Below are 20,471 nucleotides of genomic sequence, written 5' to 3'. Positions count from 1 at the left end.
GGGCTGATGAATTTCTAATCTTAAATGATTTTAATTTGAAAGGCTCTATACAGTGTGAGCTCGATGTACAAAAGAGAAATGACATTATTCCCAAACATACTAAGACAACCATTTTTTTTTTGGGAGGAGGCGTCTTTTACATTTTTAAAATGAGGAAACTTTCACCCGAGCATAATAAAACACTATAAAAGATCACTTAATCAGTCTTTCATAAAAAACAAAATGAAGTTGTTAAATGACTCGCTAAAAAGTACAAAGTAAACTTTTAGTCCTTTAGTTGTTTGCAATGTAGTTAACTATAAGGCAGAGATGAATACTATAACAATAAAAATACTGGTTAAAAAGCAAATCTGAAATTCTTGAGCTTCAAGTTCATCTATCTTCACTTGTTATTCAAAACAAGTTCTAATTCAAAGAAACAAACTGGCTTTCTAAGTTTTCATTAGCAGAAATGGTATATTTGGTTCAACAAGTTTAAACAATATATTTGCAAGGTGAATAAGTTGATTAACGTCTTATAATTTCATTTCTTATAAGTTAACTTCTTACTGCTAAACTTTAAAACCACTTACTTATAGGGAAGCTGCTAATTTGGGTGGAAATGGATAAGGCCTACTTACACTTTCCTTTATTATGTTCCCATGTCTCAGCTCTATTTCCATCTTGTGCAGTTAATTTGTTTCCTACAATATTGGCAAATGAATTAAGCTGGTTTGATTCCGGAGTTAAATTGCTCAATTAAAAAAGTTGATTTATGGGGCACCTGGCTGGCTCAGTCAGTAGAGCATAGGACTCTTGATCTCAGGGTTGTAAATTCCAGCCCCACGTTGGGTATAGAGATTACTTAAAAATAAAAATAAGAAAAATCTTTAAAAAAAAAGTTGATTTGTAAAGAAACTTAAAATTGAGATATTTTTCTGTAAGCACTGTTTTGATTTGTTAAACAGAAATAAAGTAGGGTCTCCAAATGAAACCGTTGTAGTGAATGTCAATCTCATCAAGCCCTGAAATATTCCTGCTTTTCAACCATTCTTTCCCTGTAAACACTTCTCTGAGCCCAAATAGGCTTTTGCACCTGGAGGCTTACCTATACCTCAGCACAGACCACATAGTAATTAAGAGGCCAAATTTGACTCAAGAAGCACGAGACTGGGCTCTAGTGGTGAGTTGGGCAAGTCCCTTTTTTGGCCTTGGTAAAATGGGGGGAGGGGATCGGATGTTAAGCTCCAGGATCCCTTCTGGCTTGGAACATTCCAATACCACTTTGCCTTTGATTAAACCGCTCTGCTGAATTTTTTTTTTAACTTCTTGTGATTACAGCTTACACATTTAAAAAATTACTCAAATATGTACATCATGGCCGACAAATAGGACAATTTTCTAAACTGATGGGCCCTTTGAAAGACCTAAAAAAAAAATCGGTCTAAAAATACTAGACTGCGTTCATTGAGGACTGGTCTTGCTCCTGAAGTACTGTAGTAAATGTTAGTTGAACGAATTTCAATTTACAGCCATCTACTTTCTATCACCTCAGCATTTTGTTTTAAAAAATTGAGGTCTAGTTTTTCTCTTTTTCTGGGCCTTTAAAAATGACGAATTTGAATTTTAAAAAAAGATCCTGTGTAACTATGACATCTTTTCCTCAGCGGGCCAAATACATTTCCACTCCGAATGCTAAACCGATAGCTAGGCTAACAGGTGACTTTACTGAGTTTGGGGACGCTCCTTGAGGACAAGTATATGAGAGATCGTGAGTAAAGTCATACTGCAGAAAGGGTAACATTTTAATTTAACTTAATTTTAGAAGTAACGTTTTATTCTCATTTTTCTGGGTCACCTCGCGAGAGCCACTAAACTACAGGAATTCCTAGTTTCCCCTCTTTCAATTTTCGGTCTACCCAGTCTTCAAAGTAAACAAAGCCTCTGACGATCTCGGGCTAAAACCACACATGCAACCTCACTTTCCCATAGGTGCACAAATAATAAGAATGGCTCCACTAAATAAGCACTCAAGGTGCCAAGCAGCAGAGAAAACAAGTCCCAGGAAGTGATTTCCGGGTGAGGTGGGAGGGGCGGCTGATTTCCGGTCTGAGGGCAGGCGACGGCTCTTGCGCAAGCGCTGTTCGCACTTTCCTGGCTTTTTTTTTTTTTTTTCCCTTTCCCCTTCCCCTCCCTCCCCCAGCCTGAGGGGTCTTGAGGTGACAGCGACTGCAACTGCGACTCCAGCAGGAGGAGGAGAAGATGGACAAGGGGAAGACCGGGCGACGTCGATCTTCATCCGGTGAGAAAGGGTCAGAGGAGGGCTGAGCCTATTCTCTTCTACCTTGGGCAAATGGGAGGCACAGGCGGCGACGGGTGCTACGGCCCAGAGCTGTGAGGGCTCGGGCTCCCGCTCGGGCTCGGGCTCGAGCTCCGACTCCGGCTCGTGCAGGGAGGGGAGGGGAAGGCAGGAGCGGAGGGGCGCGCACAATGGAAGACTCCCGGGTCGCCCCCACCCCTGCGAGTCGTAGACTAAGTCCAAGCTGTCATCGAAGCCTTGGCCGCTTTCCACCCCAGCACCCCTTCCAGTTTTCCCCTCTTCCCGCAAACACCCTGCTTGAGTCTCATCGGCCCATGGATCTTGCCGGTTGGCTTGCCGGAGTCCTGCCACGCCTTCCTTTAATTCCACCAATGTACCAGTTTCACTTCCCTCGCCTGACCCCACTTTTTCTCTTTTCCTTTGATTCTCCACTTAGCCTCTTTCTCACCCCCTCATCTCGGGGCAGGGAGAAGCGGCTGCAAAGAGGGAAAGGCGGGGCTTGCTAATTGATACTTCGTCCCTCTGATAATTGCTGTAACGGGGTTTCGTTCTTCTGAACAGACCCTCTTGATAACCTTTTTCTGTTCCAGCCTCTTGCTGCTTCTTCCAGAAGTGATTAAAAAGTCGAACAAAGGATTTGAAGCCGGGCTTCCATTGTGTTTTTAATCTCAGCATATTTTTATTTTTGAAATTGCTTTACGGTTTAAATGACTATCTTCAGTTTGGGGTACTACATCTTGGAAACATAAAAGTGGAGTTATAAGACATGAGGTAGAGCTCCTCCCAGTAACAAGTTTTTGTCAAAGATCTCATCCACTAAGAGTACCTCAATTCCTCGTGTTAAGTCCTGTGGACGAACCAGAGGCGGAGAGGGGGAGGACTCTAATAAGCTTACAGTCTAGTACACAAACTAACACCCAATGAATCAATTATTTCGTTTCATTTTCTCCCTTCTTACCGTATCATTTGCAGAGACAGTCTTAACAATTCCAAATTTATTAGGAGTCCCTTGTGGCAGTGCATCTCAAGCATTTTTCTGCCTTCTTTGCAAAGGAGAAGTGGACAGGATTTATGGGACATTGCTCGAAGCAGTTAAAAACCTGACTCCCTTTTCATAAGCAACTATTGTTACCGTGTGTGTGTGTGTGTGTGTGTGTGTGTGTGTGTGTGTATCCTAGGGATACTCTTTGCCTTTGAAAGTACATGTGGTACATATATAAATATAGGCCTCCAATAGATCAGTGTTTTTTTTTTTTTTTTAAAGATTTTATTTATTTGAGAGAGCGAGAGTGAGAGAGAGAGAGCACAAGCTCGGGGAGAGGCAGATGGGGAGGGAGAAGCAGGCTCCCCACTGAGCAGGGAGCCCGACTTGGGGCTCGATCCCAGTCCAGGATGCTGGGATCGTGACCCCAGCCAAAGGCAGATGCCCAACTGACTGAGCCACCCAGGCGCCCTATCAATGTTTGTTTTAACATACTTTTTTTTCTCCTCTAAGACCTTAATGTAAAATTTACACGTTAAGAAAATGCACATTGTTTATATGGTGTCTTTTCTGTGCTTTCTAATAGACCTTTAGGAGTTATTCCTCAGTTTAAGATGCACAGCCTTTTTTTCAATAAGTGCATTTCATCTTGGCTTAATACATTTTTGGGGGGGGGCAGCAAGATATTAACACCGTCCTTCAGCAAATCGCCTCTTCTTTCCCTTGTTACACTTAGAGTTATTTATTACATTTAATTTGATGCACGTGGTTGTGGGAAGTAAAATTTGATAATGAAGCTGTTATTTCTTAAAAGACATTGATATTTATATTAGCTATCCCTCTGGAGAAGATTTTTTTTTTTTACCCCCGAAGACATTCCTTTTGGAGCTGTCCTTTCTCAAAAGTAATTGTTATTGTATAAAACCCATTCTCAAATCTAATATTACCTAGCTGTTCTCCTGTATTCATCTGGTTTTACGAGATGAATATTAGGGCGCCTGGGTGGCTCAGTCGGTTGGGTGTCTGCCTTTGGCTCAGGTCATGATCCCAGAGTCCTGGGATTGAGTCCCACATCGGGCTCTCTGCTCCGCGGGGAGTCTGCTTCTCCCTCTGCCTCTGCCCTCCCTCCTGTTCGTGCTCTCTCACTCAAATAAATAAAGAGATGAATATTAGTTTCTAAGAATGATTCTGAATAGTGTATATTTAATTTTCACATAAATTATCAAATAAAACTAATCAGTTGGTTTGAAGGGATTCTGGGTTCTGTGTGACATTTATGTGCATATATTTGTCATTTCATTAGGAGTGGTTGCTAACTTGAACTCATGACTGGAAGTGACATTTATGGTCATCAGGATTTCATAATACCCAAAGAGGGGAATTTGATTAATAAAACAGGAAGATTTCTAAGTTAGAAGTAGAATGTGGATAGCAGTAGAAAGAAAAAACATGAAGTTTTGAAGTTTCCTCTGTGAGACTGCATTAGGTTTCCCTAAATGTTCTAAATAAGGAAGAACTGTGAAGGGTTGTATAGTGTATTGCTCAGAACTCTTTTAGTTGCGAGTAGCAGAAACCCAGTTCCAACCGGTTTAAGCTACACACAAAACAAGAATTTATGGACTTATGTAACTGATAACTGTAAGAGTGGGATGAGGGGAGAGGCAGACAGAGCAAGGAGCCCAAGACCCTGGGATCATGACCTGAGCTGAAGGCGGTTGCTTAACCCACTGAGCCACCCAGGTGTCCCAAAACAGTTGTCTTTTATTAAGCCAGACATTAAAGAGATTTGCAAATAGGTAAAATATTGCCATTCTTCTTAGTATTTTTTTTTAAAAGATTTTATTTATTTATTTGACAGAGAGAGGCACAGCGAGAGAGGGAACACAAGCAGGGGGAGTAGGAGAGGGAGAAGCAGGCTTCCCACCTAGCAGAGAGCCCGATGTGGGGCTCGATCCCAGGACCCTGAGATCATGACCTGAGCCAAAGGCAGACGCTTAACGACTGAGCCACCCAGGCACCCCTCTTCTTAGTATTTTTTAAAAAATAGTTATTTTTCATAAAGTACTTTAGCCATGTTAACATGCAATGAGTTTATTGTTTTTAAATGAATTGTTAAATATTTTAAAATTAAAGGAAAAATTTCATAAGTAAAGCTATGTTCCCTCTCTCGCTGTGTCTCTGTCAAATAAGTAAATGAAATCTTAAAAAAAAAAAATCACAAAAGCTCTGATTACCTTACTTTTCTGGAATGTGGCCATGAATCAGGAATTAAGCAAAAAATACCTCTGAGCAGTGAGAGGAGAAATTACACAGTCTGTATGTTAAAGTTCACTCGTGAGAAGCTTCTCAGGCTTTTCTTTAGAGTATATTGAATCTATATTTTAAAATTATTTGTAACCCCAATGAGCATGAATTCCTTACTTCCAAGTTAACTGCATATCAAAAGCAGTAAATTAAATGGGACACAGATTAAAAAACATCTGGCACCAGAGACCGGCCCACTAACAGTTGAATGAAATAATAATTAAATGCATGGGTCATTCAAGGGAGAATGAGCATTAGAAATGTTTAACAACAACAAAAGTATAACAGATAAAGTCCTTGATAACAATTTTCAAATGAATCTTTGAATTAAACAGGATAGTTCAAGTGAATTTCAGGTTTTCAACTGATTGCTTCAGGCATCCTTGGAAATTTGTGTTCACTCTCATTTAAGTTAAGAATACATGTTTTTTTTTGAGAACTTCAGTACTAAGCAGTGTACTAAAAATTTTACAGACTTTAATTCTTTCAAAAGCCCTATGAGGTAGTTATTATTTCTGATCTACAGATGAGGAAACTGGGATTTAGGGAGGGTAAGCAACTTTAGCAGTAGCAAGTAAGAAATAGCTAGGATTCAAAATCTGGTCTTTCTGATTACAAAATACATAATTTAAACTTCTTTTACTGTCACAGGACATTAGTGAGTCTTACTAGGGAAAAATAAGTTTCTAATGGACAAATAAGTATGAGAACTGTAATTATAAGAAAATTTTATTTATTGCAGGAGTTTTAGAGCCTTTTGCTATTGTACATTGTGCCTCTTCAGGAGAGTAGCTGAGCATGCAGTGTTATTCACACTTGCTTGATTTTGAAACTCTTCCCTCCCCCTAGTTTTTGTCTTGAGGCTCTAGTGTCCCATGATGATACAACTTTATTTTTTCAGTAGGCTCAGGTGATGTCTGCATATTTTGCATTGTAAGTGTAATGAACCATGATTGAAGTTCAAAATCAGAATCTGCAATTAATCATGATAAAACTACATTATTTGCGTAGACGTTAGCTGAAGCCATTGGAATGAATGGAATCACCCACAGAAGGTATAGAGTGAGAAAAGTCATGAATCACATTTAATTTCAAAGTAGGAAGGAAGAAACATTGGTAGGCAGATAGGCAAATTAGGAAAGAAAGGTTTGGGAAGCAAGGGAGGAGAGTGATAAGCAATGTAGATTAGAATTAAAATAGTATGAGGGTGCTGAATTTGGCAATTAGGAGGTCACTTTTACCACTGGTTTTAGTAGGGACAAAAGCCAGATTTTGTTCTTTCTTTCTTTTTTTTAAATCTTTTTTTTTTTTTTAAGATTTTTATTTTATTTGAGAGAGAGAGAGTGAGAGAGAGCATGAGAGGGGAGAGGGTCAGAGGGAAAAGCAGACTCACTGCCGAGAAGGGAGCCTGATGTGGGTCTTGATCCCGGGACTCCGGGACCATGACCTGAGCCGAAGGCAGTCACTTAACCACTGAGCCACCCAGGCGCCCTCATTCTTTCTTTCTTTCTTTCTTTCTTTTTTTTTTTTTTTAAAGATTTTATTTATTTATTTTCCAGAGAGAGCAAGAACAAGCAGGGGGAGAGGCAGGCAGAGGGAGAATCAGACTCCCTGCTGAGCAGGGAGCCTGATGTTGAACTCGATCCCAGGACCCTGGGATCATGACCTGAGCCGAAGGTGGACGCTTAACCACCTGAGCCACCCAGGCGTCCCAAAAGCCAGATTTCAAGAGGCTGAATGAAACAAAGAAAATGAGATGTAAAAAAGATTTCTGAAACAAGTTGGAGAAGTAAATAAAGTAGTAAGGAATTTTTTTTTCATTAGACTTTGAGACTTAAATCAGGTGTGGGTAGGGAGTGGCAAAGTGAGTGGAGAGAGAAAGATACTAAGTAGGAGATAATTGATGGGGTGAGGTTTCAGAAGAAACGGGGGAGATTGGAATCAAAAGATAGTTTCTTGAGATGTGCAGAAAGGAGGGAAGATGAATAAAGATATAGATAAATTTTGAGAAGGTAAGGATATTGCAGTCATAGCTTCTACACGAAGTAAGGGAAGATCATTTTTGGTAAAAGGACTTCCAAGTGGTATTGGTAGCTCAAAATGGACTAGGTGGTCAATTAGGCACGAATAAAAGAATTGTTAAGTAATTTTAAAAGTCATTAAAACAAGTGCGAGTTTTGTAGTAGTAGTAGTCGTAGTTGTTGCAGTTACTATTATGTGACTTTGTTCAGCAGTGCTAAGCAGTCTAGCAGCAAGAATTTGGAAAAAAATGAATTTAGTTTTACTTAAGGCTAAAGGGTAGGACAAGATATGGAGGCAAAAAATGGGTTCAGTGTGAATGAAGAAATGAAAGGGTCAAAGAACTGTGGGTTGTAGAATGAAAAGTTCACTTTTGAGAACTTGAGAAGTGCAACAGTATTCCTTAAATCCATTGACAAATGTATGTTGCTGAAATGGGGATGTGTAGAAGTGTGTTGGAGTGAGTCCGCTGTTTTGAGTGAGTTGACTTACAGAAGTTTTAGAGCTTCACAATGATGGTAAATTTTAGAGATAGAGAAGAAAACTATGAATCAAGTATCAGAGAATTCTAGGAATGTTGGAGAGGGTATTGGGTCAGTGCATGGCAATCACAAATATGGTGAAGTAATATATCCAACTTATGGGAATTTTAAAGAAGGGATTATGCAATAAAAATAAAATATTAATTGGAAGTGGTAGTGGGAGGAGGAGATTGTTAATCCCTACTCCTGATTTTATAAGTGAGAGAAGAATCTTGAGAGAACCTTAAAAAAATAATGTAGTCAATAAAAAGCTAGGATTCAGTTAAACTAAGGTGGAGGAAATGTTCCAGGAAAAGATTCAGAATTTAAGAACATTGTACTGACTCTGGAAAGGAATTTAGTGGGCTAGGGAAGAGATGGAGAAGAATGTGGATGAAGGGGTAGAGTCGAATTACATAAAACGTGAGAGACTAGCAGGATAATAGGCTGTGGGGATTGGCATCTAGGGTGGTGAATGTGATTCCCAGGTCTGATGATGGAAGACAGAGAATTGGAAAGTAGATTAGAGAGAATGGTAAAACAGGGAATGGGTTATGGATAGGATTGAGTAGCTTCAAAGATCCAGATCAGAAGGTTGTTATTATGGTGCTGTCTCAAAACTGCTTTCTAGGTGGATAAACTCTAATAGGAGTCTTTAATAATTTAGAAGGCTGGCAAATATGGGCTGCTTTATCCTACTTTGCATATACTTATAATGATAACTCACCTCGTGAGTGCACCTGGCACTGAACTGTCCTTTCATCCATTTCTGCCTATCTAAAATTTGCTCATTATCTAAAACTTCAAAGCTCAGTTCAGTTGTGTCTTTCCAAGAACTATCTCCTAATTAACTCCAACTTAAAACAGATCATATCTATTTCTGAACTTCCATGGGTCTTAGCACTTCTTACATGATATTTATATCAGATTCCATCATAAATTCTAGCTTCCTAAATTGTTTAATCTCTTCTGTTATACTATTGACATTGACACAGGGACTATCTTATTAATCTTATATCCCATAGCATGCCTGGAGTGTACTGATTCATCACTTAGACCAGTGATGAATCAACATGGTGACTTCGGGAAAGTTATTTGGATTCCTCAAATCTAAATTCTTCATCTGTAAAATGGTGATAATACTGTTACTGATCTCATAAGGCTTTTGTAAAGACTAAATAAAAATAATTTCTGTACTTAGCCTAGTGGCTGGCAGTGGTAATCATCATCTTAAATAAATGTTTATGGAGTAAATAAGTGAGTGAGTGATTCCACAAGCTACTTGGGAAAAAGTCATGTCTTTCAATTGTTTGACTCATGTATTTAGAATGAGAATAATTAGATTTTCCTGTGTGCTAATACTAATATACTGAGGTCTCTTGAAGAGTAATATTTCAATATAAACTATTAAAATAATAGTTACCATTTATTTTGCACTAACTATATGCCAGACATAATGCTAAATAATATAGGCTATCTCATTTTAATCTTAATTGAAAAGCTGGATATTCTCTCTTGTCTTAGTTTCAGAAGTCACAAGTAAGCCAGGATAGAAATTTAGGTTGTCGAGCTTTAAAATCATTAACTTTTGAGCACCACAATATACCAGATAATCACAAGAAGAGGCACATCATATGTTTATTTAAATGACCCAAAGCCAATGTAGTATAAAATGGAATAGCTCAATTATAAAAACCCCTAAAATTTTGGGAAGTCACAAGAATATTAATTTTAAAGGAAATAGGGAAACATGCTGTAAAACAGGATAGGTGCATTTTTAACTCATGAGTCAGTTTGGGAATATTAACCTATAAATTACAATTTGGGCAACTGATACTTTTTAAAACATTTTATTAAATTTAAAATACACATAAAAGTGAATATAAGGTAAGGGCTTTCTTACCATTTATTTAAAAATTTTTATTTTTGGTAGTCTAAGGAATGCTACTTTATTGAAAATTGTTTGAATTTATCAAAAGCTTAAGTATAGAGGTATAAATGCATATACGGGCATGTCTTGTTTTATTGTGCTTTGCAGATAATGTGTTTTTTACAAATTGAAAGTTCGTGGCACAATTTTTCCAATAGCATTTGCTTGCTTCATGTCTCTGTGTCACATTTTGGAAATTCTTGCAATATTTCAAACTTTCATTATTATATTTGTTGTGGTGATTGGTGATCAGTGATCTTTGATGTTACTTTTGTAAATTGTTTTAGGGTGCCACAAACCACACCTGTATAAGACAGCAAACTTAATAAATGTGTGTGTTCTGATTCCTCTACTGACTGGCTGTTCCCTGTCTCTCTTCTTCTCCTTGGGCCTCCCTATTCCCTAAAACATGCTGAAAGGTCAGATGATGGTTAGCATTTTTTAGCAATTAGATATTTTTAATTAAGATATGTATATGGTTATTTTAGACATAGTGCTGTTGCAAACTTAATAGACTTCAGTGGAGTGTAAACATAACTTTTATATGGAATAGGAAACTACTCACTTTATTGTGGTATTTACTTTATTATGGTATCTCCGATGTATACCTGTAGTGAAATTACTGCTATGTATTATGAACTTAGAGAAATTATTTCAGCTATATAGATTTTTGAATAAGGTATAGTCCGTTTGTTATAATTGTTGTTTTTAAAGCTTTTTTTGTTTTGTTTTTAAGTTGAAGTATTACAGCATGGTATGCATATCTTTAGTATAGTTTGATAACTTTTTGTACTTGTATAAAAATACACTTGTGTAACAATCAGCTAAATCAAGATATAAAACACTTCCAGCATCTCAGAAGGCTTACTTGTATCCTGTTCTAGTCAGTATTCCTTCTCTCCTTAGATACTCCTAATTCAAGGCTTTTGCCCATTTGAAGATTGGGTTGTCTTGCTTTGTAGGAGTTCTTTATATATTCTGGTCTGAGTCCTTTGACAGATGTATGTATTATACAGTATTATTAACTGTCACCATACTGTACATAGATAAATGTATTATAAATAATAAAGATAAATAATAATCTTCCAGTCTGTGGCTTGCCTTCTTACTCTCTTAATGATGAAGTTTGATGAATTTTAATGAAGTTGAGTTTATTAATCTTTTCCTTTATGGTTAGTACTAATTGTGTCTTGGTTGAGAAATTTTTGCCTACCCTGAGGTCATGAAGTTATTCCCCTCCTTTTTATTCTAGAATCTTTTTTGTTTTAGTTTTGACATTTAAATCTATGATCCAATTAACTTATGTTTATAGCGTGAGGTAGAGGTCAAGGTTTATTTATTTTCCCTTTTGGTTATCAGATTGCTTCAGCATTAGTGTAAAGATCATCTCTTTCTTACCTAATTGTAGTGATATCTTTTTATAAATAAGTGACCACATATGTGTGGATTTCTACTATTACTTTTTATTATGAAATCTTTGATATATTCCAGTAAATTGTAAGTTCCTGAAAAGCTTAGACTGTGTTTAATTTGCTTACTACACTATCCCCACTGCCTAACATGCCAGGCACATGATAGACATTCAGTAAATTTGCTGATTGAATGAAAGAATCATAAAGGAAAAATCCACAGGAAGTCTGAAAAATGTTGGTGAGGAGACAGTTAAACTGTTCCTAGTTGCAGAGATGCTTAAATATGTAGTAGAACTGGAAGTGTTTTTGTAGAATATTCCAAACATACCTCTCACCTTTTGCTTCACCCCCCCTCCCTCCAGCTTCCCCTATTATCAGCGTTTATCTGGTCATATGGTTCAACCAGCATTTATTGAATACCTGTTGGACTTTTGCCAGGGAATATCTTATTTAGTTCTTAGAGCCAAGTTTTCTTCTTTTTTCTGCTGTCATCATACATGTTATTTAATGAAAGCATTTTGTGAGAATTTGCTATTCTTCTGATTATTTTTTGACCTTTATGTTTAGTCTGTTAGGTTTTGTAAAATGTATCAGTACAAATTCTGACCCTAGCAAGTTAATTTAAAACAAAGGATGGCTGTGAAAGGATTTGTTTTATCACATTGTTTATTTCATTTAGATGTTAAATGATAATTTTTACCATGTCTTTGTAGAAATTATCACAGAAGGAAAAAGGAAAAAGTCTTCATCTTCTGAGTTACATAAGGTATGCATTAGTTTTGCTTTTAATCTATTCATTATCTTTAGAGTTACCAGTATTGAAAGTATTTTGCTATATTTCTTTTTAATAAAAATTTAAAGAAAATATTATAAAACCATAACTAATTACTGTTTTGCAGGGAATGGTATATCCTAATTAATTCAAAGGTTAACCAAGAAAGAAACACTTTCTGGGATCTGCCTTGTTTAAATCATTGTAAGCTGTATCAGTATACTTTCTAGGCCTTATTTTAGTTTTTATATGAAACATAACCCAGCATTTCTTTGATAACTGAATATATTAGCATACCTCGCATTCATTAATTGTAATACTGTAGATATAGAAAGGTTGTGCTCAAGTCATGTGCTGAAAATTACTATTTGAAATATTTCCTATTAAAATTTATTTATTTATTTTACTTTATTTTATTTTATTTCTTCTGTGTAAGCCAAGAGTAGCAAAAGAAGCAAAATGAAGTTTCTACGTATGTAGGAAGTGTTTCAAAAATTTAATTTCTTTTTAGAAAGATAATCTTTTTTTCCTCTAGATTTTTGTGACTTAAACACAGTAGTACCCTGATATACATATAATTTATTAGATACTTTTTTCTGAAGCATTCCAAATTATGCACAGAGGACTTTTAATTTGGCACAGAGAACTTTAATTTGGTACATTTCATGGAACAAAGCTGGAGAAGGAATCATAACCAGGGCTCTGAGAGGGAATCAAGAGTACACAGACAAGACCAAATAGCATGGCTTTAGATACTCTTCCACCTTAGCTTACTTTACATTTGTGGGTATGATTTCTTTTAAAATTTTGGATTTGGCTTACATGGCGTAAATGAGGGGGTTAAAAATAAATTCTTACACTGCCATACCCAGCTTTAAATACATCTGTATTGACTACTATTTCTTTTGTGTTTAATACCTCCAGTGAAGTGAAATGCTTTGTTTTCGGTTGCTGCTTCATGCAGTTGAAAGTCTACCATTAGATGATATTTCAGTTGAACTCTCTCTTTCTGATGTATCAGTGGAGAAATTCCTAATATTGAGTAAATGCATTTCTCTTTCTTATTTTTAGATGTACGGCAGTATTTAACTTTTTATTTTCAAGTAACTTTAGATTTACAGAAAATTTACAGAAATACTACAGAGTTCTCATCTACCCTTCATTCAGCTTCCCCTAGTGTTAATATCTTATATAACCACAGTACAATGACCAAAATTTAAAAATTCACTTTGGACAGTACTTTAAGCTATAGACATTACTTGGATATCTTCAGCTTTTTTTAAAAATAATGTTGTTTTTCCATTCCAGGATCCCACGTTGCATTTAGGTGTCATGTCTCCTTGATTTCCTTGATTCTGTGACAGTTCTTCAGTCTTTGTTCTTTCATGATCATGACATTTTTAGAGTACTATGATTTTGTCAGTATTTTGTTGAATTCCTCAGTTTCAGTTTGTCTCAGGTTTCTTTTCTTTTTTAAAAGATTTTATTTTTAAGTAATCTCTACACCCAACGTGGGGCTTGAACTCACAACCGTGAGATCAGGAGTTGCATGCTCTTCCGACTGAGCCAGCCAGGTGCCCCTGTCTCAGGTTTTTTATGAGTAGATTAAAGTTATGGCTTTTTGGGAAGAATATCACATGATATGCCCTTCTTAGTGTATCCTGTCAGGAGTACACAATACACAATAATGATATGTCTTATTACTGGTGATGTCAGTCTTGACTACCTGCTTAAGATGGCTTCTACCTGGTTATTCCATTGTAAAGTTACTCCTTCACTTTGTAGTAAGTAGATATCGTGGGAGAGATACTTTGAATCTATGCAAATATACTGTTTCTTAAACTTTCACCCACTGTTTTACCATCTAGCAGTGGATCTGGTCTGCAGCATTTGTGTATATGATATTCTATTGGTGATTTTCTTTTTCCCTCATTCCCTCTACATTTATTAATTGAAGTTCTTCTGTAAGGGAGAGCTACCCCTCTTTTCTCCTTATTTATTTATTCAATTACTTATTTTTATTAATATGGACTCAAGAGTATTCTATGGGTTATAATTTATTACAGCATTGTTGGCTTTTTTGATTGAAATGAAATGTTTAGCTTAGGTATTAGAAGATCTTTCAGTTTGGATCCTATGCCTTTTTAACATGCTCCTTTTTTTAGCACTTATTTCTGGTACTCCAAGATACTTTTTAAGGAGCCCTGGTTCTTTTATTGAAGAGTTGTATTTAGAAATCTAGGTCTGGGTGCACCTAGGTGTGCTCATTGCTCTTGGGGTGTCATTGTTTCTAGGCTCTCACTAGAGAAGACTAGAAAAAAATTTTTTTTTTTAAAGATTTTATTTATTTGACACAGAGAGAGCGACAGCGAGAGAGGGAACACAAGCAGGGGGAGTGGGAGAGGGAGAAGCAGGCTTCCCGCCGAGCAGGGAGCCCGATGTGGGGCTCGATCCCAGGAGCCTGGGATCATGACCTGAGCTGAAGGCAGACGCTTAACGACTGAGCCACCCAGGCGCCCCTAGAAAAATTTTTCTATGCTAACCCATACACATACACACATCTCTATATTTCAGAGAGAGAGAGCACAAGTAGGCAGAGCAGCAGGCAGAGGGAGAGGGAGAAGCAGACTCCTGGCTGAGCAGGGAGCCCGATGCGGGGCTCGATCCCAGGACGCTGGGATCATGACCTGAGCTGAAGGCAGATGCTTAACCAACTGAGCCACCCAGGTGCCCCAATACTGATACTTCTGATTCCAGTCCAACACCACAGAGCTTATCCTAGCCTTTTCCCTTTTTTTTATTTTTAACTTTTTTTCTATCATTATGTACCATATATTTACTTATTTGTTCAACCATAATATGCACATGAAGTTAGTGTAGAAAAAATTGACAGTAGAGTAGTTAGTTGTACCTGAAATCTGCTTGTCCTATATTCATATACAATATTAGAGTGAGAGATTTAAATCTATAAGTTATTAATCAGGAAGCTACAGGAGAGGTTTTTCTGGAGCTTTAAATGTTAATATTTTTTTCCCTTTCCTTTTATAATTGCATTGTATTCCTATTAAAAAATAAATAAAACGGGGCGCCCGGGTGGCTCAGTCATTAAGCGTCTGCCTTCGGCTCAGGTCATGATCCCGGGGTCTTGGGATCGAGCTCCGCATTGGGCTCCCTGCTCCACAGGGAGCCTGCTTCTCCCTCTCCCACTCCCCCTGCTTGTGTTCCCTCTCTTGCTGTGTCTCTCTCTTTCAAATTAATAAATAAAATCTTTTTTTTTAAAAAAAAAGATTCTATATTTTTTCTTTTATACTTATATTCAAAATAATTTCTTTTTTAAAATTTAAGTTTATTTATATTTTTTAGTAATCTCTACACCCAGTATGGGGCTCAGACTCATGACCCTGAGATCAAGAGTTGCATGCTCTTCTGACTGAGCTCCCAAAATAATTTCTTAATATCATTAATCTTCTGGAACATGTTATTTAATAACAACCGAATAGTATCTCATTTGGTTTAGTTTTGCCATAATTCTGTTTAATTGTTCTTTTATTATTGTTTCTAGTTTTTCTTTCTTTTTTTTTTTTTTTATTCATGAGAGACAGAGCGAGAGAGAAAGGCAGAGGGAGAAGCAGGCTCTCAAGGAGCAGGGAGCCCGATGCGGGACTCGATCCCAGGACCCTGAGATCATGACCTGAGCCGAAGGCAGACGCTTAACCATCTGAGCCACCCAGGCGCCCTAGTTTTTCTATATTAAAAGTAATATGGAGTCTATATCCCCGTTCATAAATATTTATATATACTTCGATTTTTAAAGCTTTTGATGCTAATGGATAGAGATTTAATAAACATCCAGATTTCATGTGTCTATACTTTGGAGGAATAGAGAACTGCCCTTTTTGAAAATAGGATAGATTACGATTTGTGTCCATCCTAATGGAAGTATGCATGAATATTTATTAGTGTAAATAATTCATTAATACTGAGTCTAAACCATTCATAGGTAAAGTGATTGAAAACTAATTACTGTGAAAAAGGAATACAAAATCTTCCACGGAAGACATCAGCAGTATTTTATAAGAAGCTAATTTTACAATATACTCAACATGCATAACCAACTCTTACTTTTTCCACATCTTAGTTGCTGTCCTTCAAGTTTTTTTTAGATTTTTTTTTAAAGATTTTATTTTTTTTTGAGAGAGAGAGCGTGTGAATGCGCATGAGTGGGAAGAGGGGCAGAGCCAGCGGGAGAGGAAGAAGCAGATTTCCTGCAGAGTGGGGAGTCCCACATGGTTCTCCATCCGAGGACCCTGAGATCATGACCTGAGTTGAAGTCAGACACTTAACTGACTGAGCCTCCCAGGCACCCCTGTCCTTCAAGTTTGAACTGAGTAACTTTTTAGATTATTACTAGGGCCATGTAACAAATTACCCCCAAACTTAGTGGCTTGAACTTACTTTGCTCAGGAATCTGCAGTCTGGGCAGGGTTCAACTGAAGATAACTTTTCTTTGTTTTATGTGGGAGTTAGCTAGGTTGGCTTGGAGGCTAGGGCCTGTAAAGGTTGCTCACTCACTTATCTTGATATCTGTGCTGAGGAGAGTCAGTATCTTCCAGTATAGCTGCTTAATGGTGTCCAAGATTTTTTACTTAGTGGTTCAGGTCTCCTGAGGAATGTATACTGAGAGAAAGAGAAGGGGGAAAAAAAAAAAAGGGAGAGAGGACACACAGGAATGTGAGAGGCAGGCTGAAGCAATATAAATAATGCCTTTAATGATTTAGCCTTGGAAGTCACAGTCCTGCCCAGATTCAAGGGGAAGGAATGTAGAGTGCACCTGGTGTTGGAGGACTGTCAGTGTCACATCGTAAGAAGAGCATGTGGGATGTGGAATATTGTGGCCATTTTTGGAAAATATAGTATACCACAAAATCCAGTGTAGGCTAAATAACCTGCTCACAGAGGATCCATGGGTGTGAACAGCCTGAAGCCCTTACCTTTACCCTTTGAGGAAGCAATTGTTGTTCCCTAATTAAGAATATAAAGGAAATGATTTATTTTATTATTATTATTTTTAAAGATTTTATTTCTTTATTTGACAGAGAGAGCGCAAGCAAGGGGAACGACAGGCAGAGGGAGAGGGAGAAGCAGGCTCCCTGCTGAGCAGGTAGCCCGATGCAGGGCTCAATCCCAGGACCCTGGGATCATGACCTGAGCTGAAGGCAGACGCTTAACCGACTGAGCCACACTGGCGCCCCCAAAGGAAATGATTTAGAGATAAAATTGTCTTTTGCAGATGAAGAATTATGAAGAGATACCTTTTAATACAGATTAGATATAAATAATTAAGAAGTTATTAGTACCTAAGAGGATCAACTCAGAGGTGCTAGTGATATAAGAGTTGAGGAATCCTTTCTTCAAATTTATTCTATCCTCCTGACTTTTGCTCTACTCTCACTGAAATCATTTTATGGATTGTTGCTAGTTGTAGTTGATATAGTACTTATTGTATGTTATATTTTATAGCCTGAATTTGATGCTTAATTATTGTTTATAACTTTCTCTTAATGTGAAATTTAAGGTATTTTAAGTTGCAAACAAGTGATTTCAAACTTGTGGTTACAATCCATACATTCATTTGTTTATTCAGCACATCATGAGCCATATACTTCGGATATATAAAGGCGACTAAGTCAGGGTACTCTCTTTATTTTATTTTTTAATTTTTTAAAAAGATTTTATTTATTTGAGAGAGAGTGAGTGAGAGAGAGAGGATGAGCAGCGGGGGGGCGGGGGGGGGAGGAGCGGACAGAGGCAGAGGGAGAAGCAGACTCCCCACTGAGCAGGGAGCCAGATGCTGGACTTGATTCCAGGACTGTGGGATCACAACCCGAGCTGAAGGCAGACACTTAACTGACTGAGCCACCCAGGCACACAGGGCACTCTCTTTAAAGACCTCCATAGCCTGGAGAAGACAGACATGTAGACAAATATTTATAATACAGTTTGATACATGTAATATAAATAACATAATAAAAATGTGCCAAGTACTAATACCGAGAGAAAAGAATGCCTTGGTTGCGGGAGTGACAGTTGTGTGGATAGGAGAATAATTTTGAGCAGAATCTGAAGTATTTCACAAGGGAAAAGTAGAGGGAAGGGCATTCATACATACATACAAAGGGAACAGTACATACAAAGGTCTAGAGATATAAAATAATAATACGTGTTTGAAGGAAGTTGAGTAAATGGTGCGGTTGGGGTGTAGAGTCAGTGATATGTGGCTGATGTTAAGGAACCCAGATTGTTAAGAGTTTTATCTTTGAGTAGTGGGTGCCGTTGTATGTTAAATGTTGTAGCGATCATTAGGTTTGTGTATTAGAGAACTATGGGGATAGTGTTTGAAAGATTAGAAGAGGTAGAGACTGCGGGTAAGAGAATAGTTAGGAGGCTATTGTGATACTTAATTTATCTATCTTAATACTGAATGGGAGGTTTTTTAAATAAATTATATTTAACTGCCTGTAAATTAAGCACTGAATTTATTTACTTTTTTAAAGATTTTATTTATTTGGCAGAGAGAGAGAGAGAGAGCACACAAGCAGGCAGAGCAGCAGGGAGAAGGAGAAGCAGGCTCCCCGCTGAGCAGGGAACCCCATGCGGGGCTGGATCCCAGGACCATGGGATCATGACTTGAGCCGAAGGCAGATGCTTAAATGACTAAGCCACCCAGGGGCCCCTAGTCACTGAATTTAAAACTCTTTAAAACTAATTGCAAAATGGGGCGCATGGTTGGCTCAGTCAGTAGAGCATGTGACTCTTGATCTGGGGGTCATGAGTTCAAGCCTCATGTTAGGTGTAAAGCTTATTTTAAAAAATCAAAAAACCCAAAAAACTAATAGCAAAGTATTAAGGCAGGTTAATATAATGGTTCTGTTAGTTCGGTTAATATGATTCAGTTCTTATTTATATTTCAGTTAAACTGATTATTTTCTCATTCTGATTTCAGATAACAAAAATGTTAAATGCAAAACCGGAAGATGTTCGTGTTGAGTCCCCACTGTCCAAACTCAGAAGCTCAGAACACTGGGATCTCCCTTTGCAGGGGGTAAATAAAAACTAATTTCTTTTAAGTTCATAGTGTTGTTTGGTGTGTTTAAAATATTTAAATAAAACTGAATTTTCATTTTCTTATATATCCTTGCTTGGGTTTTTTTGTGTTATATGCAGGTTTTTATTTTTATTTATTTTTTATTTTTTTAAAAGATTTTATTTATTTATTTGACAGAGAGATAGAGAGCACAAGTAGGCAGAGTGGCAGGCAGAGGGAGAGGGAGAAGCAGGCTCTCTGCTGAGCAGGGTGCTGGACGTGGGGCTCGATCCCAGGACCCCAGGATCATGACCTGAGCCGAAGGCAGCTGCTTAACCGACTGAACCACCCAGGCGCCCCTATATGCAGGTTTTTAATTAGTTTATTTCTGGTATTTGTTGAAGTGATGCTTTGAGGTTGGGGTCTCCTTTAGTTTAAGTATACCTTATTTTGTGTGATTGTTTTCTTGAAATTTAAATCTCATTATTATAAAAGATATTTTAAATTTATGAGCATATTAAGCTTATTAGAATCATTTGCTCTTTTGCTCTTGTTTTGTAAATTTAAGAGGGTATATCTTAAAATGTGACACAACTGTACTTTAAAAGGTATATGATATATTATGGAGCTTTCATGAATAGGGCTTAAGATGGCACTTTTTTTTTTTTTTAAAGATTTTATTTATTTATTAGAGAGAGAGGGAGGGAGAGGGAGAGAGTGCACAGGCAGGGGGAGCAGGAGAGGGAGGAGCAGGCTTCCCGCTGAGTCAGGAGGTCAACGTGGGTCTCGATCCCAGGACCCTGGGATTATGACCTAAGTCAAAGGCAGACACTTAACCAACTGAGCCACCCAGGCACCCCAAGATGACACATTTTAAGTATTATTTTTTTCCTCATGCCTGGTATAACTCACAGTCAATTTTTAAAAATAGAATTTTTCTCAGATTTTCCAGTTTATCCATTTGAGCCTGTATTAGTCTGCTAGCCTAACATAACAAAATACCACAGATTGGGTGGCTTAAACAACAGAAATTTCTTTTCTAACAGTTCTGGAGGCTGAAGTCCAAGATCAAGGTGCATGTAGGGTTGGTTTTTCTAAGGCCTTTCTCCTTGGCTTATAGATGGCCATCTTCTTGCTATTTCTTCCTG

At 37.5% G+C, this 20,471-nt stretch overlaps 1 protein-coding gene and 1 non-coding gene across 2 annotated transcripts in view; both read left to right on the top strand.

Annotated features, from left to right (window-relative positions):
• The first annotated feature begins 2,092 nt into the window (after positions 1 to 2,092).
• SENP7 (SUMO specific peptidase 7) overlaps positions 2,093 to 20,471 on the top strand; it is a 140,537-nt gene continuing 122,158 nt past the window's right edge. The window contains exons 1-3 of the mRNA XM_021692359.2: positions 2,093 to 2,281; positions 12,181 to 12,233; positions 19,243 to 19,341. Of these exons, the coding sequence (XP_021548034.2) occupies positions 2,242 to 2,281; positions 12,181 to 12,233; positions 19,243 to 19,341 (192 nt within the window). The 5' untranslated portion in view covers positions 2,093 to 2,241. The remainder of the gene's footprint in view (positions 2,282 to 12,180; positions 12,234 to 19,242; positions 19,342 to 20,471) is intronic.
• On the top strand, positions 13,212 to 13,286 carry LOC123327001. Its single transcript, XR_006541467.1, has one exon. It is a non-coding gene; the product is annotated as a small nucleolar RNA SNORD26 (small nucleolar RNA).

The sequence above is a fragment of the Neomonachus schauinslandi genome, chromosome 1, assembly GCF_002201575.2.
Source record: "Neomonachus schauinslandi chromosome 1, ASM220157v2, whole genome shotgun sequence".
Lineage (NCBI taxonomy): Eukaryota > Metazoa > Chordata > Mammalia > Carnivora > Phocidae > Neomonachus > Neomonachus schauinslandi.
The sequence above is the reverse complement of the archived record's forward strand: the minus strand, read 5'-3'. Positions and strand labels throughout refer to the sequence as shown.